General features: G+C 46.0%; 1 protein-coding gene across 1 annotated transcript in view; it reads right to left on the reverse strand.

Moving 5' to 3' along the window:
- Positions 1-19490, reverse strand: part of LOC137092946 (NLR family CARD domain-containing protein 3-like) — a 113400-nt gene that overhangs the window by 46166 nt on the left and 47744 nt on the right. The window contains exons 11-12 of the mRNA XM_067457507.1: positions 12409-12582; positions 12142-12315 (exon numbers count right to left, since the gene is read on the reverse strand). Of these exons, the coding sequence (XP_067313608.1) occupies positions 12142-12315; positions 12409-12582 (348 nt within the window). The remainder of the gene's footprint in view (positions 1-12141; positions 12316-12408; positions 12583-19490) is intronic.

Below are 19490 nucleotides of genomic sequence, written 5' to 3' on the forward strand. Positions count from 1 at the left end.
CGCTCCGCACGATCAAAGTCACGCGGCGATGCCTACGTGCTCTGGTCATGTGGAAAAACCCGGGGTTTTTATCTCAGGGTCCCGTGTTAGGGGCTCATGTTCGTCGCGTAACGCTAATGACAGATGCCTCTCTCACGGGCCAGGGGGCGACCATGAGTGGTCGCTCATCCCAGGGACTATGGCAGGAACATCAGCAGCACTGGCACATAAATCGGCTAGAGATGCTCGCAGTGTTTCTTGCATTGAAACAGTTCCTGCCCGACCTCAGGGGCCACCACGTGCTAGTCAGGACAGACAACACGTCGGTGGTCGCCTATATAAATCACCAGGGGGGTCTGAGGTCTCGTTCGTTGGACAAATTGGCACATCGGATCCTCCTGTGGGCCCAAGGGAAATTGCTGTCAATCAGGGCAGTATATATCCCGGGGGCCCTGAATCAGGAAGCAGACAGCCTGTCGAGACAGGGGCCGAGGCCCAGGGAATGGAGACTCCACCCAGAGGTGGTGGAGCTCCTATGGAAGGTATATGGGAGAGCAGAAATAGACCTATTTGCTTCGGCGGAGAATTCTCACTGCCCGCAGTGGTTTTCTCTGACCCATCCAGCCCCGCTGGGGTTGGATGCCATGGTACAGGAGTGGCCGAGGCTGCCTCTGTACGCCTTCCCCCCGATTGTCTTGCTTCCAGGAGTTCTGGAGAGGGTACGCCGGGACGGGGCCCAGGTACTTCTAGTGGCTCCGTACTGGCCGACCCGAGTATGGTTCTCGGACCTGATATCTCTCCTGGAAGGCTCTCCGATGGAGATTCCAACCAGGAGGGATCTACTCTCTCAGGCGGGCGGGAGATTCCTGCACCCACGCCCGGAGATGTGGAAACTGTGGGCCTGGCCTCTGAGGGGGCTAGGCTCATAGAGGAAGGTCTCTCGGCCGAGGTCGTAGAGACCATCCTGCACTCCAGAGCTCCGTCCACGAGGAAGCTGTACGCTTTGAAATGGAGACTTTTCTCAGCATGGTGCAGAGAACGCCAGTGGGACCCAGTTAACTGCCCGGTTGGTACAGTGCTGGAGTTCCTGCAGGCAAGGTTCTCGGCAGGGTTGACCCCCTCCACAATAAAGGTGTACGTGGCGGCCTTGGGTGCCTTCCACGTCCCTTTGGGTGGAGTGTCTTTGGGAAGACACCCTCTAATTACACGCTTCCTCCGTGGCACTTTAAGGTTGAGGCCGGCTATGCACTCGAGGGTCCCAGCATGGGACTTGGCCATTGTTTTGAGGGGCTTGTCCGGACCACCGTACGAACCTCTGGAGGAGGTTTCGGACAAGTTCCTCACCCTAAAAACCATCTTTCTTTTGGCCATATCATCTCTCAAAAGAATAGGAGATATTCAGTCCCTGTCGGTAGGGCCCTCATGTTTAGAGTTTGCGCCTGGGATGGTGAAAGCATTTCTGCATCCCAGGCCGGGTTATGTCCCCAAGGTTCCTACAAACCCACGGGGCCCCATCACTCTCCAAGCCTTCTGTCCTCCTCCGTTTAAGACGTCAGACCAGGAAAGATTAAATCTGCTGTGTCCTGTGAGGGCACTGGATACATACGTCCACAGAGCTGCCCTGTGGAGAAAATCTGACCAATTTTTTGTCTGTTTCGGACCCCCTAAGAAGGGGGCTCCAGTATCCAAGCAGAGGATGAGCAAGTGGGTGGTCGAGGCCATCTCACTTGCTTATGAAGCGGCCGGGCAGCCGTCTCCACTGGCTGTCCGGGCGCATTCAACCAGGGGTATGGCTGCTTCAAAAGCACTCTTGTCGGGGGCTTCCCTCCACGATATTTGTAACGCGGCCGGATGGTCGTCTCCTTTAACCTTCGTCAGGTTCTATGAACTAGACCTGGCATCTACTGTTGGGGCGCAGGTTCTCTCGTAACCGTGTGCGCTTCGGCTTCACACATACGAGACACTTGGTCCTATGGCGATGTGGGTATAAGCGTTCTCACAGCGTTTCGACGCAGCTCGAGTTCCCCGAAAGGGAACGTCTCAGGTTACGTATGTAACCCTAGTTCCCTGAGGGAACGAGACGCTGCGTCGCTCTGCCATACTCCCGGCGTGTCCGTGATCACTTACTTCAGGCTTTATCAGAAGTTAGTTCCTGTTTGTTTTCACGGACGCTTTATAGCTTCCGGTCGATGACGTCATCACGCCGACGATCGATCTTTTTTCCGATGGAATGGTTCTACAGGCGCTTCACGACGCATTAACGCAGAGGCGTTCTCACAGCGTCTTTCGAAAGTCAACGAAAGTCACAACTGCTTTCGTTCCCTCAGGGAACTAGGATTACATACGTAACCGAGACGTTCCCTTTCGGGGAACTCGAGCTGCGTCGAAACGCTGTGAGAACGCTTATACCCACATCACCATGGGACCAAGTGCCTTGTATGTTTGAAGCCGTAGCGCACACGACTACGAGAGTACCTGCGCCCCAACTGTAGATGCCAAATCGAACTTGTAGAATCTGACGAAGGTTAGCGGCGACGACCAGCCTGCCGCATTACAAATGTCTTGGAGGTAAGCCACCGACAAAAGTGCTTTAGAAGCAGCCATACCCCTGGTAGAGTGCGCCCGGACAGCCAGTGTAGACGGCTGCCCTACCGCCTCATAAGCAAGTGAGATGGCCTCGACCACCCACTTGCTCATTCTCTGCTTAGATACTGGAGCCCCCTTTTTCTGGGCTCCGAAACAGACGAACAGTTGATCGGTCTTTCTCCACAGGGCAGCTCTGTGGACATATGTATCTAACGCCCTGACAGGGCACAGCAGATTTAATCTTTCCTGGTCTGACGTCAAAAAAGGAGGAGGATTGAAGGCTTGTAGAGTGATAGGGCCCCGTGGGCTCGTAGGAACCTTGGGGATGTAACCTGGTCTGGGATGCAGAAAAGCCTTAACCATACCAGGCGCAAACTCTAGGCATGAGGGCCCTACTGACAGGGACTGAATATCTCCTATTCTCTTTAGAGACGAAATGGCCAAAAGGAAGATGGTCTATAGGGTGAGGAACTTCTCTGAAACCTCCTCTAAGGGTTCAAACGGAGGCTCAGATAAGCCTCGCAAAACAACGGCCAAGTCCCATGCCGGGACCCTCGAGTGCATAACCGGCCTCAACCTTAAGGTACCACGGAGGAAACGTGTAATTAGAGGGTGTCTTCCCAAAGACACTCCACCCAAAGGGACGTGGAAGGCAGCCAGGGCCGCCATGTACACCTTTATTGTGGAGGGGGTCAACCCTGCCGAGAACCTTGCCTGCAGAAACTCCAGCACTGTACCAACCGGGCAGTTAACTGGGTCCCACTGGCGTTCTCTGCACCATGCTGAGAAAAGTTTCCATTTCAAAGCGTACAGCTTCCTCGTGGACGGAGCTCTGGAGTGAAGGATGGTCTCTACAACCTCGGCCGAGAGACCCTCCTCTATGAGCCTGGCCCCCTCAGAGGCCCCACAGTTTCCACAACTCTGGGCGTGGGTGCAGGAATCTCCCGCCCGCCTGAGAGAGCAGATCCCTCCTGGTCGGAATCTCCATAGGAGAACCTTCCAGGAGAGATATCAGGTCCGAAAACCATATTCTGGTCGGCCAGAACGGAGCCACTAGAAGTACCTGGGCCCCGTCCCGGCGTACCCTCTCCAGAACTCCTGGAAGCAGGACAATCGGGGGAAAGGCGTACAGGGGCAGCCTCGGCCACTCCTATACCATGGCATCCAACCCCAGCGGGGCTGGATGTGACAGAGTGAACCACTGAGGACAGTGAGAATTCTCTGCCGAAGCAAACGGGTCTATCTCTGCTTTCCCATACTTTTGCCATAGGAGCTCCACCACCTCGGGGTGGAGTCTCCATTCCCCGGGCCTCGGCCCCTGCCTCGACAGGATGTCCGCTTCCTGATTTAGGACCCCTGGGATATAGACTGCTCTGATGGACAGCAATTTCCCCTGGGCCCACAGGAGGATCTGACGTGCCAATTTGTACAAAGGACGGGACCTCAGACCCCCCTGATGATTTATGTAGGCGACCACCGATGTGTTGTCTGTCCTGACTAATACATGATGGCCCCTGAGGTCGGGCAGAAACTGTTTCAATGCAAGAAACACAGCGAGCATCTCTAGCCGATTTATGTGCCAGTGCCGCTGGTGCTCCTGCCATAGACCCTGGGATGAACGGCCACTCACTCATAGAAACCCCGGGTTTTTCCACATGACCAGAGCACGAAGGCATCGCCGCGTGACTTTGATCATGCGGATCGGGTTTCCCCTCGGGGAGAACCCTTTTGTTCTGAGCCACCACTGCAGCGGCCTCATGTTCAGTAGGCCAAAAGGTATCACGTTGGACGCTGCTGCCCTGAGACCTAACAGTTTCTGGAACTGCTTCACAGTGACGGCCCGGTCTAGCTTCGGTTCTTTGACTGCTGCCAGGATCGATGCTATGCGTGTTGGCGATAATTGCGCCCGCATAATTACCGAATCCCAGTCCACACCTAGAAAAGTGGTTCTCTGAGCCGGAGAAAGCACACTCTTCTTGGCGTTCAGCCTCAACCCCAATTTTGACACGTGTGCGAGAACAGCATCTCGATGCTGAAGCGCCATCTGTTCTGTATGTGCTAGAATTAGCCAGTCATCGATATAATTCAGTATGCGGATGCCCTGCAGACGCATCGGCGCCAGAGCTGCATCCACCAACTTGGTGAATGTGCGGGGTGACAGTGCTAGACCGAAGGGAAGTACTCGATATTGGTATGCCTCTCCCCCGAAGGCAAACCTCAGAAACTTCCTGTGATGTGGAAGGATGGAGACATGAAAATATGCATATTTGAGGTCTATGGTGACAAACCAATCCTCCGATTTGATCTGCGATACAATCTGTCTGAGTGTGAGCATCTTGAACTTGAGCTTGGCCACTGAGCGATTTAATAGATGCATATCTAATATCGGGCGTAAGCCCCCATCCTTCTTTGGCACGAGGAAGTAACGGTTTTACAACCCAGACTCCCTGCCGGGAGGAGGAACCCTCTCTATAGCCCCTTTTTGCAGGAGTGTCTCTACTTCCTGTGCCATTACCAGAGCCTGCTCCGGGCCCACCTCTGTGGGTAGGACACCGCTGAAGGGAGGTGGCCGCCTTTTGAATTGAATGGCGTACCCCCTTTCCATTATCTGCAGGACCCAACGAGATATATTCAACAGACGTTTCCACTCGTCTAGAAAATCTACTAAGGGAACCAGTCTCTCGAGGCTGCCCTCTGGTTTTCTTTGAGCAACAAGTGCAGTGCCCTGAAGCGGCGAACCGGCAGGGAACACCTGACTTGACTGCTTGGAAACCCCCCGAAGAGGGAGCGGGCGGTCCCTCGGGTGGCCCGCAGGGAGCGTCTGCGCCCCGGCATTGCGGCGGGGTTGGCAGCGTGGCCCCCAGAGGACACCGCAGGAAGACGGGTACCGCGTGTGGAGGGGATGACCCTCAGCGTCCTGACCCTTCTGGCGTCAGGAACACTTTGACGAGGCCTTCTTGGCGATAAGGACTGTCCTCAGATCAGCCCTACCCCTCGAAGGCCTCGTCTGAAAGTGCCGCCCCGCCTCCCATTCTCTCTGTGGAGGAGTGCGGGTGGCGACGCTCTGCTTCTGCTGCGCCTGAGCTGCAGCAGCCCCTGGGACTTGGACCCGGAGAGGGAGAAATTGCGTCAGTGCCACTGCCTGCTTTTTTGACTTTTTGGAACCTCTCGGTGACTGATTGTACAGCGTCACCGAAGAGGCCCGCAGGGGACAGCGGCGCAACCAGTAGAAAGCTCTTCTCCCTCTCCTTAATTTCGGTGGGGTTCAACCATAAGTGCCTCTCCGTGGCCACCAGGGCTGCCATAGAGCGGCCCACACATCTGGCCGTCTCCTTGGTGGCCCGGAGAGCAAGATCTGCCGAGTGTCTTAACTCTTTAATTACGTCTCCCCCCACCTCATCTCTACCATCCAAGTCCCTAAGCAGGTCGGCCTGGTATGCCTGCATAATTGCCATCGTATGCAGGCACGCCGTGGCCTGACCTGCCGCCGAGTACGCTTTACCCACCAACGCTGATGTTGTCTTGAGCGGTTTGGTGGGTAAAGTCGGGGCCTTAAGGGACGATGCCGATGAAGGCGAGAGATGGCTCGCAAGCGTCTCTTCGACCTTCGGCATCGCCCCATATCCATACTGTTTTAGCCCTACGATGTTACTATATGTAGACGTTTGAGGGCTAAAAACTCTATATGAAGCTGGCTTCCTCCACGACCTAGACACCTCGGTGTGCAGGTCGGGGAAGAACGGCAGGCCCCGACGTTGAGGCTCTGCAGCACGAGAGGGCAGGAATCGCTCATCTAATTTACTTTTTGGTTTACGATGGGATTCTGATCTTTCTGCCAGGCAGTCGATGTTTAATCTGGCCACAGCTCTCGTGAGCACCTCAATAAGCTCCTCACTAGCGGGTGACTGAAGTGGCGAGTCTTCAGTCGCGATGCTCTCAACATCCACCTCCTCAGAGCTGGATAGTTGGAGCACCGTTGCGCCGCCCGGGGAGGAAGAAACCGCAGGGCTGGCTTCCAAACCCCGAGACGAGGCACTGGACGGTACAGGTGAGGGCTGAGATATGGCTGGGCCCGTCTCAAACCCCTCTGTAAGGTCCATTTGTGAACCCCATGACTGAAGCTGCCGCTCTGCCTCAACAGCAGCGGGACCCGAGCCGCGGGGAACACGAGCCGAAGCACCCTCCTCGAAGAGTGCCCGGCAGGAGCGCAGCGTTCTTAACGGAAGCCGCTCACAGTGCTCGCAAGCAGCCCCCTCGAGGGCTGTCTGAGCGTGCTGCGCTCCCAAACAGGCTACACACAATGAATGTGTATCCCCACCTGTGATGTAGCGAGGGCAGGGATGAACACACCTTGTGAACTGTTCACTCGCCATAATAATCTCCTTTTTTCTCTTTATGTTACAATATAACGATATGTTTAACAAAGGTGGAAAAATTATCTCTCATAGACAGACAAAAACACCAAATAGACAGACAGGTTCACACAGATCGCTTGCTGAAGGCACAGAAGCTAGTTTCTATTTGGGTTCATGGATGCTTTATAGTTTCCGGTCGATAACGTCACCCGCCTATGACGTTCGATCTCCTGATTGGACTGGTTCTACACACACTTCACGACGCAATCACGCAGAGGCGTTCTCAAAGCGTTTCGACGCAGCTCGAGTTCCCAGATAGTGAACAATGGAATTGTTCAAAATGAGGGCTCTATTTTGGCTAAACACTACAATGATTATTTCTTGGATTCTGTATTAGACCTGGAGTTGACTTTCCCTGAAGTGCAGAGATGATCATGGGGATGGTAATGTGTCTTACTTTAGGTTGCAGAATATAGATGAAGATAACATTCTCAAAATAATGTCAGATTTAAAAAAATAGTAAAGCAAAGGATATATTCGGACTTGATACATCACTTTTAAAAGAACACAAAACTATTCTAACTTCTCCACTAAAAATAGCTGTGAATCAATACATAAATGAAAACAATTTTCCTTTAACGCTAAAAAAAGCAGTAGTCAAACCGATTTTCAAGTCAGGAGACAAGCTCTGTGTCTCAAACTATAGACCTATTAGCATTCTGCCAGCCATCTCCAAGATCTTTGAGAACTGCTAGTAGAGCATCTTAACCACACTGATGCATTACATCCTTGCCAGTTTGGGTTCAGGAAAAGATACTCCACAGAGTCTGTGTGCTGCTACCTACTAGAAGACATCAAATCCAGTCTTGATGGTGGAGGTGTGGTAGGGGCGGTCTTTCTAGACTTGAAAAAGCCCTTCGATACAGTTAATCATCAGCTGCTTATTAGCAAACTATCTGATTTTTCTCTTGACACAAATACAATAACATGGATTCAATCTTACCTTAATGACAGACAACAATGTGTTGCGGTTGACAATAAAAAAAATCACCATTAAGACCTTAGCATGGGAGTGCCACAAGGTTCCATTTTGGGCCCACTGCTTTTTACCCTTTACATAAATGACCTACCAACTGTGTGTAAGAGTAAAATTATTATGTATGCTAACGATACGGTGCTATATGCACATGGTAAAACTGCAGAAGAAGTCGCTCACAAACTGACCAAAGAGATGAAGAAAGTTTCTTTGTGGCTGAAAAACTCATGCCTCAGTCTAAATTTAGATAAGTCTGTTTCTATGTTTTTCACAAATCGTTGTAAAATACAAATTTACCCTAATATTTTAATTGATGGACAAATCATTTCAAATCAAAAACAGGTAAAATATTTAGGTGTCATATAAATTTAATATGGCACAGTTCAGATACATTCGAAATTCCTTTACAATCGAGGCCTCAGGGGCCTATCTAAATTAGATTGTTCCTCATTTTCAATATTGTATGACAAGTTGGTCACAGGCTACTAAAACTGCCCTCAAGCCACTTGAGTCATTATATAAAAGCATTCTAAAGATTAACGATAAGAAAAGCAGATGATTCCATCACTTTTATATTCTTGTAAAATACCAGTTCCTCAGCTTTGAAAATCTGATAATTCACACCAATCTGTGTTTGATGTGTAAGATACTTCATGACAACGCTGCTCCTCCACTAAAAGAATTCATATCTTTGGGCTCTGAAATAACAGCTTGAGCCACAAGATCTACAGTGCGAGGTGAATGCAGGATCCTGAAACGCAGGACAGTATTTGAAAACTCTGCGTTTTCTTGTGTGGTCGCTCGCAGTGGAATATGTTGTCTACAGAGCTAAAAAAAAAGTACAAATTTTTACACCTTCACACGCCAAGCAAAGAAATGGCTTTTATCAAATCAAATATGTCCCCACATGTGACCAGATATGTGTATGTGTGTAAGTGTGTGTTCTAAGGTCTAAGTATATGAAAGGTGTGAACATTAACTTTTGTAAAAAAAAAAAATTATTTTTATTTTTTGGCAAGTGTAAATTTTATTAATCATGTATGTTTATATATTGTAGCTTAACATCAGCCTGCCCAGGGACTACGGGTGAAAATAAGCTCTTGAGCTAAAACCCTGTACTATGCATCTCTCCCTTTGAGGTTAAAATAAATGTAAAAAATAAAAAAATAAAAAAAATAACCTTTTAAAACAATATTAGATCGATAGATGTCGTCCGGAAGGCCAACTTGCCAAGCACAGATCGATGTAGTTGGATCATAGGAATATAAATTGATACATCGATGTATAGATGAATCGTTACACCCCTAGGATTTACTGTTAAATTGTAACATATTTAAAGAGAATTTAACATGTACTGGATATAATGCATCAGCTAGATTAACTATTACAAAATGAATAAATGACTTCTGATATAACTCTAAATACTATTATACATATTTTAAAGTGTCTTTAATGTAAAATATTATATAATCTTCTATTTGATTTACATTTTGACTATTTAGTTGAATAATTGAATAACCGAGGAGAGACAAACTAGGGGTGTAACAAGACATTTAGCTCATGAGAACGAGACAAGATTTTTGCGCAGTATTTTTAAGAAATCCTCAATGACAAAATTCATGACTGGAAAAATAGTCTGCAGGTGCATTTTGAAATGCTGTAACTCATCTTGTAATTAATGTCATTTTAGTTCTACTTACTGAGAATGAATTATAATATGCATTGAAAGAACAAAACTCAAGCACTGTAACAAACTGACTGGCTTCTCTCCAGTATGACTTCACACAAGTCTCTTCAGACCTTACTATACATGAATTATGAGCTAACAGAACTTCTGACTAAGGCTGTGTGTCTGTGTGTGTATGGGCTGGAAATCCCCACGTTATGGGGACAAAGTTTCTCCACAAAGATGGCAATATCCAAAAGTCTTGTCCTTGTGGGGACATTTTTTGGTCCCCATGAGGAAAACATCTTATAAATCATACAGAATGAGTTTTTTTGAGTAAGTAAAAATACAGAATGTTTCCTGTGATGGGTAAGTTAGGGGCTGTGTGTGTGTGTGTGTGTGTGTGTGTGTGTGTGTGTGTGTGTGTGTGTGTGTGTGTGTGTGTGTGTGTGTGTGTGTGTGTGTGTGTGTGTGTGTGTGAGAGAGAGAGAAAGAGAGAGAGAGAGAGAGAGAGAGAGAGAGAGAGAGAGAGAGAGAGAGCCTGTTTATGTGGTTTATGAGGACACAAATTTGTATAACTACATGGGTATTACACTGGTATTACACTATAAATGTGGTTTATGAGGACATATCAAATGTCCTCATAATTCAAATGGCCGTAAAAACATACTAAATGATGTTTTTTTGAGAAAGTAAAAATGCAGAATGTTTCCTGTGATGGGTAGGTTTAGGGGCAGGGGCAGTGTAAGGGGATAGAAAATACGGTTTGTACAGTATAAAAACCATTACGCCTATGGAGAGAGTGTGTGTGTGTGTGTGTGTGTGTGTGTGTGTGTGTGTGTGTGTGTGTGTGTGTGTGTGTGTGTGTGTGTGTGTGTGTGCTTGTTTTTGTGACATATCAGGACAAAAATGTGTATAATAACATGTGTATGACACAGGTATTACAGAAAATGGTGACATATCAGGACATTACCCCATGTCCCCACTTTTCAAAATGCTTATAAATCATACAGGAGGAGTTTTTTTGAAAAAGTAAAAATGCAGAATGTTTCCTGTGATGGGTAGGTTTAGGGGCAGGGGCAGTGTAAGGGGATAGACAATACGGTTTGTACAGTATAAAACCCATTACGCCTATGGAATGTCCCCACAATTCACAAAAACAAACATGTGTGTGTGTGTGTGTGTGTGTGTGTGTGTGTGTGTGTGTGTGTGTGTGTGTGTGTGTGTGTGTGTGTGTGACCTAATTCAACTCACACAAATTTAACATAGAAATAAAAAAGTATAGATGACAAAACTTTGTTCTTAATCTTATTAAATGCAAACAAAGAGTGCAACCATAATCAAATGACTCTCGCAATATTCAAAGTGCAAACTGAGAGCAGAGCTAAGAGGAGGTTACAACTACACAGCCCAGCATAAGATAGCTTTGATATTTGGAGACCGGCTATTGTATGTCGCCTAAGTTGTGTGTATCAGGGAGCTTGCATTTACTTTCACTTTTCGATTCGCAATCGCACATACTCTGTGTATAGGGAGAGGCAGTGCTAAGCGCACATTCTATATAATATGATATTTATCAGATACTCTATCAGGCACTGCTGCACTCGAATCCTCCGCCCTGGTCCTTTCAATCATCTCAAATTACTCTCGTCATGTGATCAGTGTACTGTGATTCCTGCAGCTCAGACGCAGTCGCATACAGTGCAGAGCAGACGCTTACAATAGTTTACCAATATTAGCGACCGTTATCGAACTGAATTAAATGTTTTTTATTTCTGTAAATGGCAGTGGATAATATAATGTAAACTTAGCTGTGGCTGTAAAAGTGCTGAGATGAGATTTTGTCTCATCTATGGTCAGGAGAAAAAAATAAGGTGGTGGTGTTTAGGGATGGGCATTTTGTCAATTTGTCATTTTGATCATCGATAGGTCGCAAAAATGAGTTCCCGAGTACTCAGGGGACGGGACGTGTGCATCATTGAGATAATGAAAATACTGTTATAAAAATACTGTTGCGAAAATAAATGTTGACAAATACAAACATAACATGAAAAAATAATATGAACAATGAATAAAATATGAACAAATGACAAAAAAACGACTAGATTATGATGTATCTATGTTTTTGAAAAAGAAACATAAAACAAAGAAAGACAAAAAAAAAAGAAACAAAATTACGTCTCAAATCACAGTCAATAATGTCGGGCATTGTATTTGAACTGAAACTATGAATAAACACCACCCTGCAGAGCTTTGCTAGCGGGTAAATAAACTCAACCAAACGAATCCTTTATTAGAATAATCAAACCAGATATTTACTTATTACAATTTACATCTGCACAAAAGGATGCAAATGAGCATGTGAACCTGACCCTGCTAGTTTTTTACACTCTATGGATTGAAAGCGAAACTCCCATTTTGAATGCGCAAAGACCAGAAGATGCAATATTAAATTATGTAACATGAACTAAACAGTGAACTGTAATCCCACTGTAACTGTACAGTATAATGATACTAACTGTAGTTTCTCCAGCTGTAATTGTTGGTTCATCAGTAGATCACTGAGGTTTTTCATGCCATAGTCTCCTAGTTTATTCCCGCTCAGGTCCAGCTCTCTCAGGTGTGATGGGTTTGATTTCAGAGCTGAAGTCACAGCAGAACAACATTTTTCTGTCATATCACAGCAGATTAACCTACATTAGGAGAAATGAGAATAACAAACTCTTTATTTTGTTTCATTCAAATATCAAAACACTATTTCTTTCTTTTCTGTGAATGTGACTGACCTCAATCTCTCCAGTTTACAGTGTGAATCCTTCAGTATGGAACACAAGAGCTTAATTCCTGTGTATCCTAGTTTATTCCAGCTCAGGTCCAGCTCTCTCAGGTGTGATGGGTTTGATTTCAGAGCTGAAGTCACAGCAGAACAACCTTCATCTGTCATATCACAGCCTCTTAACCTACATCAGAATCAGAATGAGCTTTATTGCTAGGCATATTTACACATACTAGGAATTTGTTGTAGTGACAGGAGCTCCACAGTGCAACAGAATGACAGTGACAAGACATAAATAAAAAAATAACAATATACAAATATACAGACAATGTGCAAAATAGCTAAGACACTTCTTAATTTCCTTTCAGCTGTTCCCAGCGAATCATCTGCCTCCATCTAGTCCTATCTCCTGTATCCTCTTCTCTCAGACCGACTACCTTCATGTCCTCCTTCACTACATCCATAAACCTCCTCTTTGGTCTTCCTCTTGACCTCCTGCCTGGCAGCTCTAACCTCAGCATCCTTTTACCAATATATTCACTCTCCTACCCCCGAACATGCCTAAACCATCTAAACCTGTCCTCTGTAACAATATCTCCAAAACATCTCACATGTGCTATCTCTCTAATGTACTCATTCCTAATCCTATCCATCCTCGTCACTCCCGAAGAGAACCTCAACGTCTTTATCTCTGCTACCTCTAGCTCTTCCTCCTGTCTTTTCCTCCGTGCAACTGTCTCCAAACCAAACAAAATCGCTGGGTCTCACTATTGTCCTGTACACCTTTCCTTTCATTCTTACTGGTACTTTTTTATAACACAACAGACCTGACACTTATCTCCACCAATTCCAACCAGCCTGCACAGGCTTTTTCACCTCTTTTCCACACTCCCCATTGCTCTGGACTGTTGACCCTAAGTACTTAAAATCCTGCACCTCCTTTACCTCTTCTCCCTGTAACCTCACTGTTCTTACTTGGTTCTCTCTTATTCATACACATGTATTTTGTCGTGCTGCGACTAACCTTCATTCCTCTTCTCTCCAGAGCAAACCTCCATCTCTCTAGACTTTAAATCCACCTGCTCCCTGCTCTCACTACAGATCACAATGTCATCTGCAAACATCATAGTCCATGGAGATTCCTGTCTGACCTCATCTGTCAGCCTGTCCATCACCACCGGAAACAAGAAGGGGCTCAGAGCCGATCCTTGATGCAGACCCACCTTCACCGTGAAGTCCTCTGTCTCACCTTAAGCACACCTTACCACTGTCCTACTGCTCTCATACATATCCTGTACCACTCTAACATACTTCTCTGCTACTCCAGACCTCCTCATACAATACCACAGCTCCTCTCTTGGCACTCTGTCATATGCTTTCTCTAAATCTACAAAGACACAATGCAACTCTTTCTGACCCTCTCTATACTTCTCCATCAACATTCTCAAAGCAAATAATGCATCTGTAGTGCTCTATCTTAGCATGAAACCATACGGCTGCTCACAAATTTTAACTTCTACCCTTAGCCTTGCTTCCACTACTCTTTCCCACAACTTCATTGTATGGCTAATCAGCTTAACACATCTGTATTTTCCACAACTCTGCACATCTCCCTTGTTCTTAAAAATCGGCACCAAAACACTTCTCCTGCTTTCCTCAGGCATCCTCTCACTCTCTAAGACCTCGTTGAACAACCTAGTTAAAAATTCTACTGCCATCTCTCCTATACACTTCCATACTTCAACTGGTATGCCATCAGGCCCAACTGCCTTTCCTCTCTTCATCCTCTTCAAAGCTTTCCTAACTTCCCCCTTGCTAATACTTTCTACTTCCTGCTCAACAATATTTGCCTCTACAACTTTTCTCTCCCTGTCATTTTCCTCATTCATCAGTTCCTCAAAGTAATACTCAACACATTTCCATCTCTATCTTTGATCACTCTGACCTGCTGCATATCCTTTCCATCTCTATTCCTCTGCCTCGCCAACCGATATGCATCCCTATCACCTTCCTTAGTATCTAACCTTGTATACATGCCCTCATAAGCTTTCTGTTTGGCCTTTGCCACCTCTAACTTAACCTTACGCTGCATCACCCTATAATCCTGTCTACTTTCCTCTGTCCTCTCACTGTCCCACTTCTTCCTAGCTAACCTCCTCCTTTGCACATTCTCCTGGACTTCCTCATTCCCCCACCAAGTCTCCTTGTGTTCTTTCCTCCTTCCAGATGACACACCTAGCACCTTCCTACACTCTAAAAAATGCTGGGTTAAAAACAACCCAAGTTGGGTTGAAAATGCACCGACCCAACAATTGGGTTGTTTTAACCCAATGGTTGAGTTGTTCTTACCCTGCAATTGGGTTGTCTTAAGCAACATTTAACCCAACCACTGGGTTAAAACAACTCAACCACTGGGTTAAAACAACTCAACCATTGGGTTAAAACAACTCAATTGTTGGGTCGGTGCATTTTCAAACCAACTTGGGTTGTTTTTAACCCAGCATTTTTTAGGGTGTACCTATCTCCCTGATCACTTTGGCTGTAGTAGTCCAGTCATCAAGTCCCTCCTGACCACCCAAAGCCTGTCTCAAGTCCTCCCTGAAAACCACACAGCACCCTTTTCCAACTTTCACCACTTTGTTTTCTGCTCAGCCTTTACTCTCTTCAACTTCCTCGCCGCCAGAGTCATCTTACACACCCCCATCCTATGCTGTCTAGCTACACTCTCACCTTCCACTAATTTACAATTTTTTAAATTTCTATCATATTACAGCGTCTACATAAAATACTGTCCACCTGTGTGCTCCTGCCACCACTCTTATATGTCAACCTGTGTTCCTGCCTCTTCTGAAAGTACGTGTTCACCATAGCCATCTCCTCAGCCAACCAGGAAGGATCCTTTTCGGCCCCTTTCCTGAAGTACAAACCTGTCCATTACTTCCTTGTCCCCACTATTCTTTTCACCAACATGTACATTCAAATGTGCCCCCAACCACCCCTTTCTCACCTCTGAGAACGGTCTGCATCACTTCCTCCAACTCACTCCAGAATCTGTCTTTCTCCTCTTGCTTACAACCTACTTGTGGAGCATAAGCACTAACAATATTCAACAACACACAGCTTTAGACTCATCAACCTATCTGACTCTCTCTTTACCTCCAGAACATTTTTCACAATCTCCTCCTTCAGGATCACTCCTACTCTAGTTTTCTTCCTGTCCACACCATTATAAAACAGTTTAAACCCTGTTCCAATGCTTCTAGCCTTGCTCCCTTTCCACCTGGTCTCTAGGACACACAGAATGTAGACTTTCCTCCTCTGCATCATATCTACCAGCTCTCTGCCTTTACTTGTACCAACATTCAAAGTCCCTACTTTCATTCCAAAAACTCCTGCCCTTCCTCTTCTCTCTCTGCCTATGCACACGCCTTCCTCCTCTAACACACCTTCCTCCTCTCCTTCTTCAACCAACAGTAGCCCAATTTTCACCAGTGCCCTGTAGGTCAACAGCACCAATGGCGGTCATTGTTAACCCGGGACCCAACCGATCCGGTATGGAAGTCATATTCTTGATTCGCATAATGAATTTGTCAAAAGTTTTATATCGGATACCCTCCCTGACACAACCCTCTCTATTTAACCGGGCTTGGGATTGGCACAAAAGGTGCACTGGCGTGTGAACTCCTGTGGCAAAGACACAATATACAGTCCCTTGCAAAAATATTCTGTCCCCTTGAACTTTGCGTCCTTTTGCCACATTTCAGGCTTTAAACATAATGATATGAAACTGTAATTTTTTTGTGAAGAATCAACAACAAGTGGGACACAATCATGAAGTGGAACAAAATTTATTGGATATTTAAAACTTTTTTAACAAATCAAAAACTGAAAAATTGGGCGTGCAAAATTATTCGGCCCCTTTATTTTCTGTGCAGCAAACTCTCTCCAGAAGTTCAGTGAGGATCTCTGAATGATCCAATGTTGACCTAAATGACTAATGATGATCAATAGAATCCAGCTGTGTGTAATCAAGTCTCCGTATAAATGCATCCGCATTGTGATTGTCTCAGAGGTCCGTTTAAAATGCAGAGAGCATCATGAAGAACAAGGAACACACCAGGCAGGTCCGAGATACTGTTGTGAAGAAGTTTAAAGCCGGATTTGGATACAAAAAGATTTCCCAAGCTTTAAACATCCCAAGGAGCACTATGCAAGCAAAAATATTGAAATGTAAGGAGTATCAGACCACTGCAAATCTACTAAGACCTGGCCGTCCCTCTAAACTTTCAGCTCATACAAGGAGAAGACTGATCAGAGATGCAGCCAAGAGGCCCATGACCACTCTGGATGAACTGCAGAGATCTACAGCTGAGGTGGGAGACTCTGTCCATAGGACAACAATCAGTCGTATACTGCACAAATCTGGCCTTTATGGAAGAGTGGCAAGAAGAAAAAAGTGTTGTTTAAAGGTTGCCACAAGCCACCTGGGAGACGCACTAAACATGTAAAAGAAGGTGCTATGGTCAGATGAAACCAAAATTGAACTTTTTGGCAACAATGCAAAACGTTATGTTTGGCGTAAAAGCAACACAGCTCATCACCCTGAACACACACCATCCCCACTGTCAAACATGGTGGTGGCAGCATCCTGGTTTGGGCCTGCTTTTCTTCAGCAGGGACAGGGAAGATGGTTAAAATTGATGGGAAGATGGATGGAGCCAAATACAGGACAATTCTGGAAGAAAACCTGATGGAGTTTGCAAAAGACCTGAGACTGGGATGGAGATTTGTCTTCCAAAAAGGCAATGATCCAAAACATAAAGCAAAATCTACAAAGGAATGGTTCAAAAATAAACATATCCAGGTGTTACAATAGCCAAGTCAAAGTCCAGACCTGAATCCAATCGAGAATCTGTGGAAAGAACTGAAAACTGCTGTTCACAAACACTCTCCATCCAACCTCACTGAACTCCAGCTGTTCTGCAGGAGGAATGGGCAAACATTTCAGTCTCTCGATGTGCAAAACTGATAGAGACATACCCCAAGCAACTTACAGCTGTAAACGCAGCAAAAGGTGGCGCTACAAAGTATTAACTTGCTTATTGCTTATTATTGCTATTGCTTATTGGCTAGAGGTGAAGCATCGATTGACTGATAGACAACTACTCTGTAAGTGTTTGTAACTTTTCTCATTTGATTGTTTGTTCATTTGTTGTTGGATAAGTGTCTGTGTAGTGCAGTGGTGTGTATTATTAGTTTTGGTGTATTCTCGCGGTGTGTGTGTGGAGGAGGAGTTAACATTTGTTTGGTCATTGCCACGTTGTGAGTGAGCGTTTGTTGGGGGCGTGGCCAGCGACGTATTAAAAGCCTTGTGTGTTTGTTAGCAGTTGGCTAGGGGTGAAGCATTGATTGACTGATAGACAACTACTCTGTAAGTGTTTGTAACTTTTCTCATTTGATTGTTTGTTCATTTGTTGTTGGATAAGTGTGTCTGTGTAGTGCAGTGGTGTGTATTATTAGTTTTGGTGTATTCTTGCGGTGTGTGTGTGGAGGAGTTAGCATTTGTTTGGTCATTGCCACGTTGTGAGTGAGCGTTTGTTGGGGGCATTCCCAGCTGCTTTCAATAACGATACTCAGGTGAGTGTAAATAGCGTGATAGTCCACCGCAGCGGAAGCGGCAGTGTGAAGTCCTCCTTGTGTGAAGACCGACGAGTGTAAAGACTTCAACTCTTCCCTGTGCAAGACAGACGAGTGTAAAGACTTCAACTCTTCCCTGTGCAACTCCTCCCAAGCAAGGACCCCGACAAGGCACTTGAGTATCATCTTCCTTTTCGGTTTTCTTATTTCTATCTGGCCTTTTCTCTGATCTGTATTCACCATGTGCTTTCAAATCTCAACTATTACTACTAGCATTCGTAAATCACGCTCTGTACGCGCAAGACGCCACAATCCTAGTAATTTGCGCAGTCTACAGAAATCCTCTGCTACTTTACTCTCTATTCCAATTGGTCTCTGGAATTGCCAGTCTGCTTTAAACAAAGCAGACTTTATTTCATCTATTGGGACTCATTTTCAGCTCAGCCTCATGGCCCTAACTGAGACCTGGATCAAACCAGAGGACACTGCCACTCCTGCAGCACTCTCAACCAATTTAACTTTTTCACACTCCCCTCGGCCTATTGGGAGGGGTGGGGGTACTGGTTTGCTTATCTCAAATGATTGGAAATTTGATCCATTACCATCTCTATCGGCCAGTTCATTTGAATCACACTCAATCACTATTGCTCACCCTGTTAAAATCCATGTGGTAGTGGTCAATCGTCCTCCAGGTCACCTTGGTAACTTTGTGGAGGAGTTGAATATGTTACTTTCTAGCTTCCCTGAGGATGGCACTCCTCTGATTCTGCTTGGTGACTTCAACATCCATCTTGATAAACATCTAGCCACAGACTTCAGCACTCTACTGACTTCATTTGACCTTAAGTTAGTATCTACTATGGCTACTCACACATCAGGTAACCAATTAGACCTCGTCTACACACGCAACTGCTCCACGGACAACACTTTAGTTACTCAATTACACCTCAGACCACTTTCTCATCACTCTTAACCTCTTACTGACTCCTGATACAACACGCACTAGCTAGTTGTAGTACACAGATTAGCTTTCTACGTAATCTACGGTCACTCTCTCCCTCTCGCCTATCCACTATGGTTTCATCTTCACTCCCTCCACCTGCTCAGTTCTCAGCACTGGATGCTAACAGTGCTACTGACACTCTTTGCTCCACTCTAACATCCTCCTTAGACAGTTTTTGCCCCCTTTCATCCAGACCATCCAGCCCCGCCCCGCCCCACCCCAGCTGCCCCCTGGCTGTCTGGACTCAGGGCGGCAGAGAGGAAATGGCAGAAATCTAAAAACTATACTGACCTCACCTTGTATCAGTCTCTTCTCGCTTCTTTCTCTAAAAATGTCTCCACTGCTAAAACAGCATACTACCACAACAAAATCAACAATTGCTCTGACTCTCGCACACTCTTTAAAACATTCTCCTCTCTCCTTTGTCCTCCTCCTCCCCCTCCTTCATCAAC

The sequence above is a fragment of the Pseudorasbora parva genome, chromosome 11 (assembly GCF_024679245.1).
Source record: "Pseudorasbora parva isolate DD20220531a chromosome 11, ASM2467924v1, whole genome shotgun sequence".
Taxonomy (NCBI): Eukaryota; Metazoa; Chordata; class Actinopteri; order Cypriniformes; family Gobionidae; genus Pseudorasbora; species Pseudorasbora parva.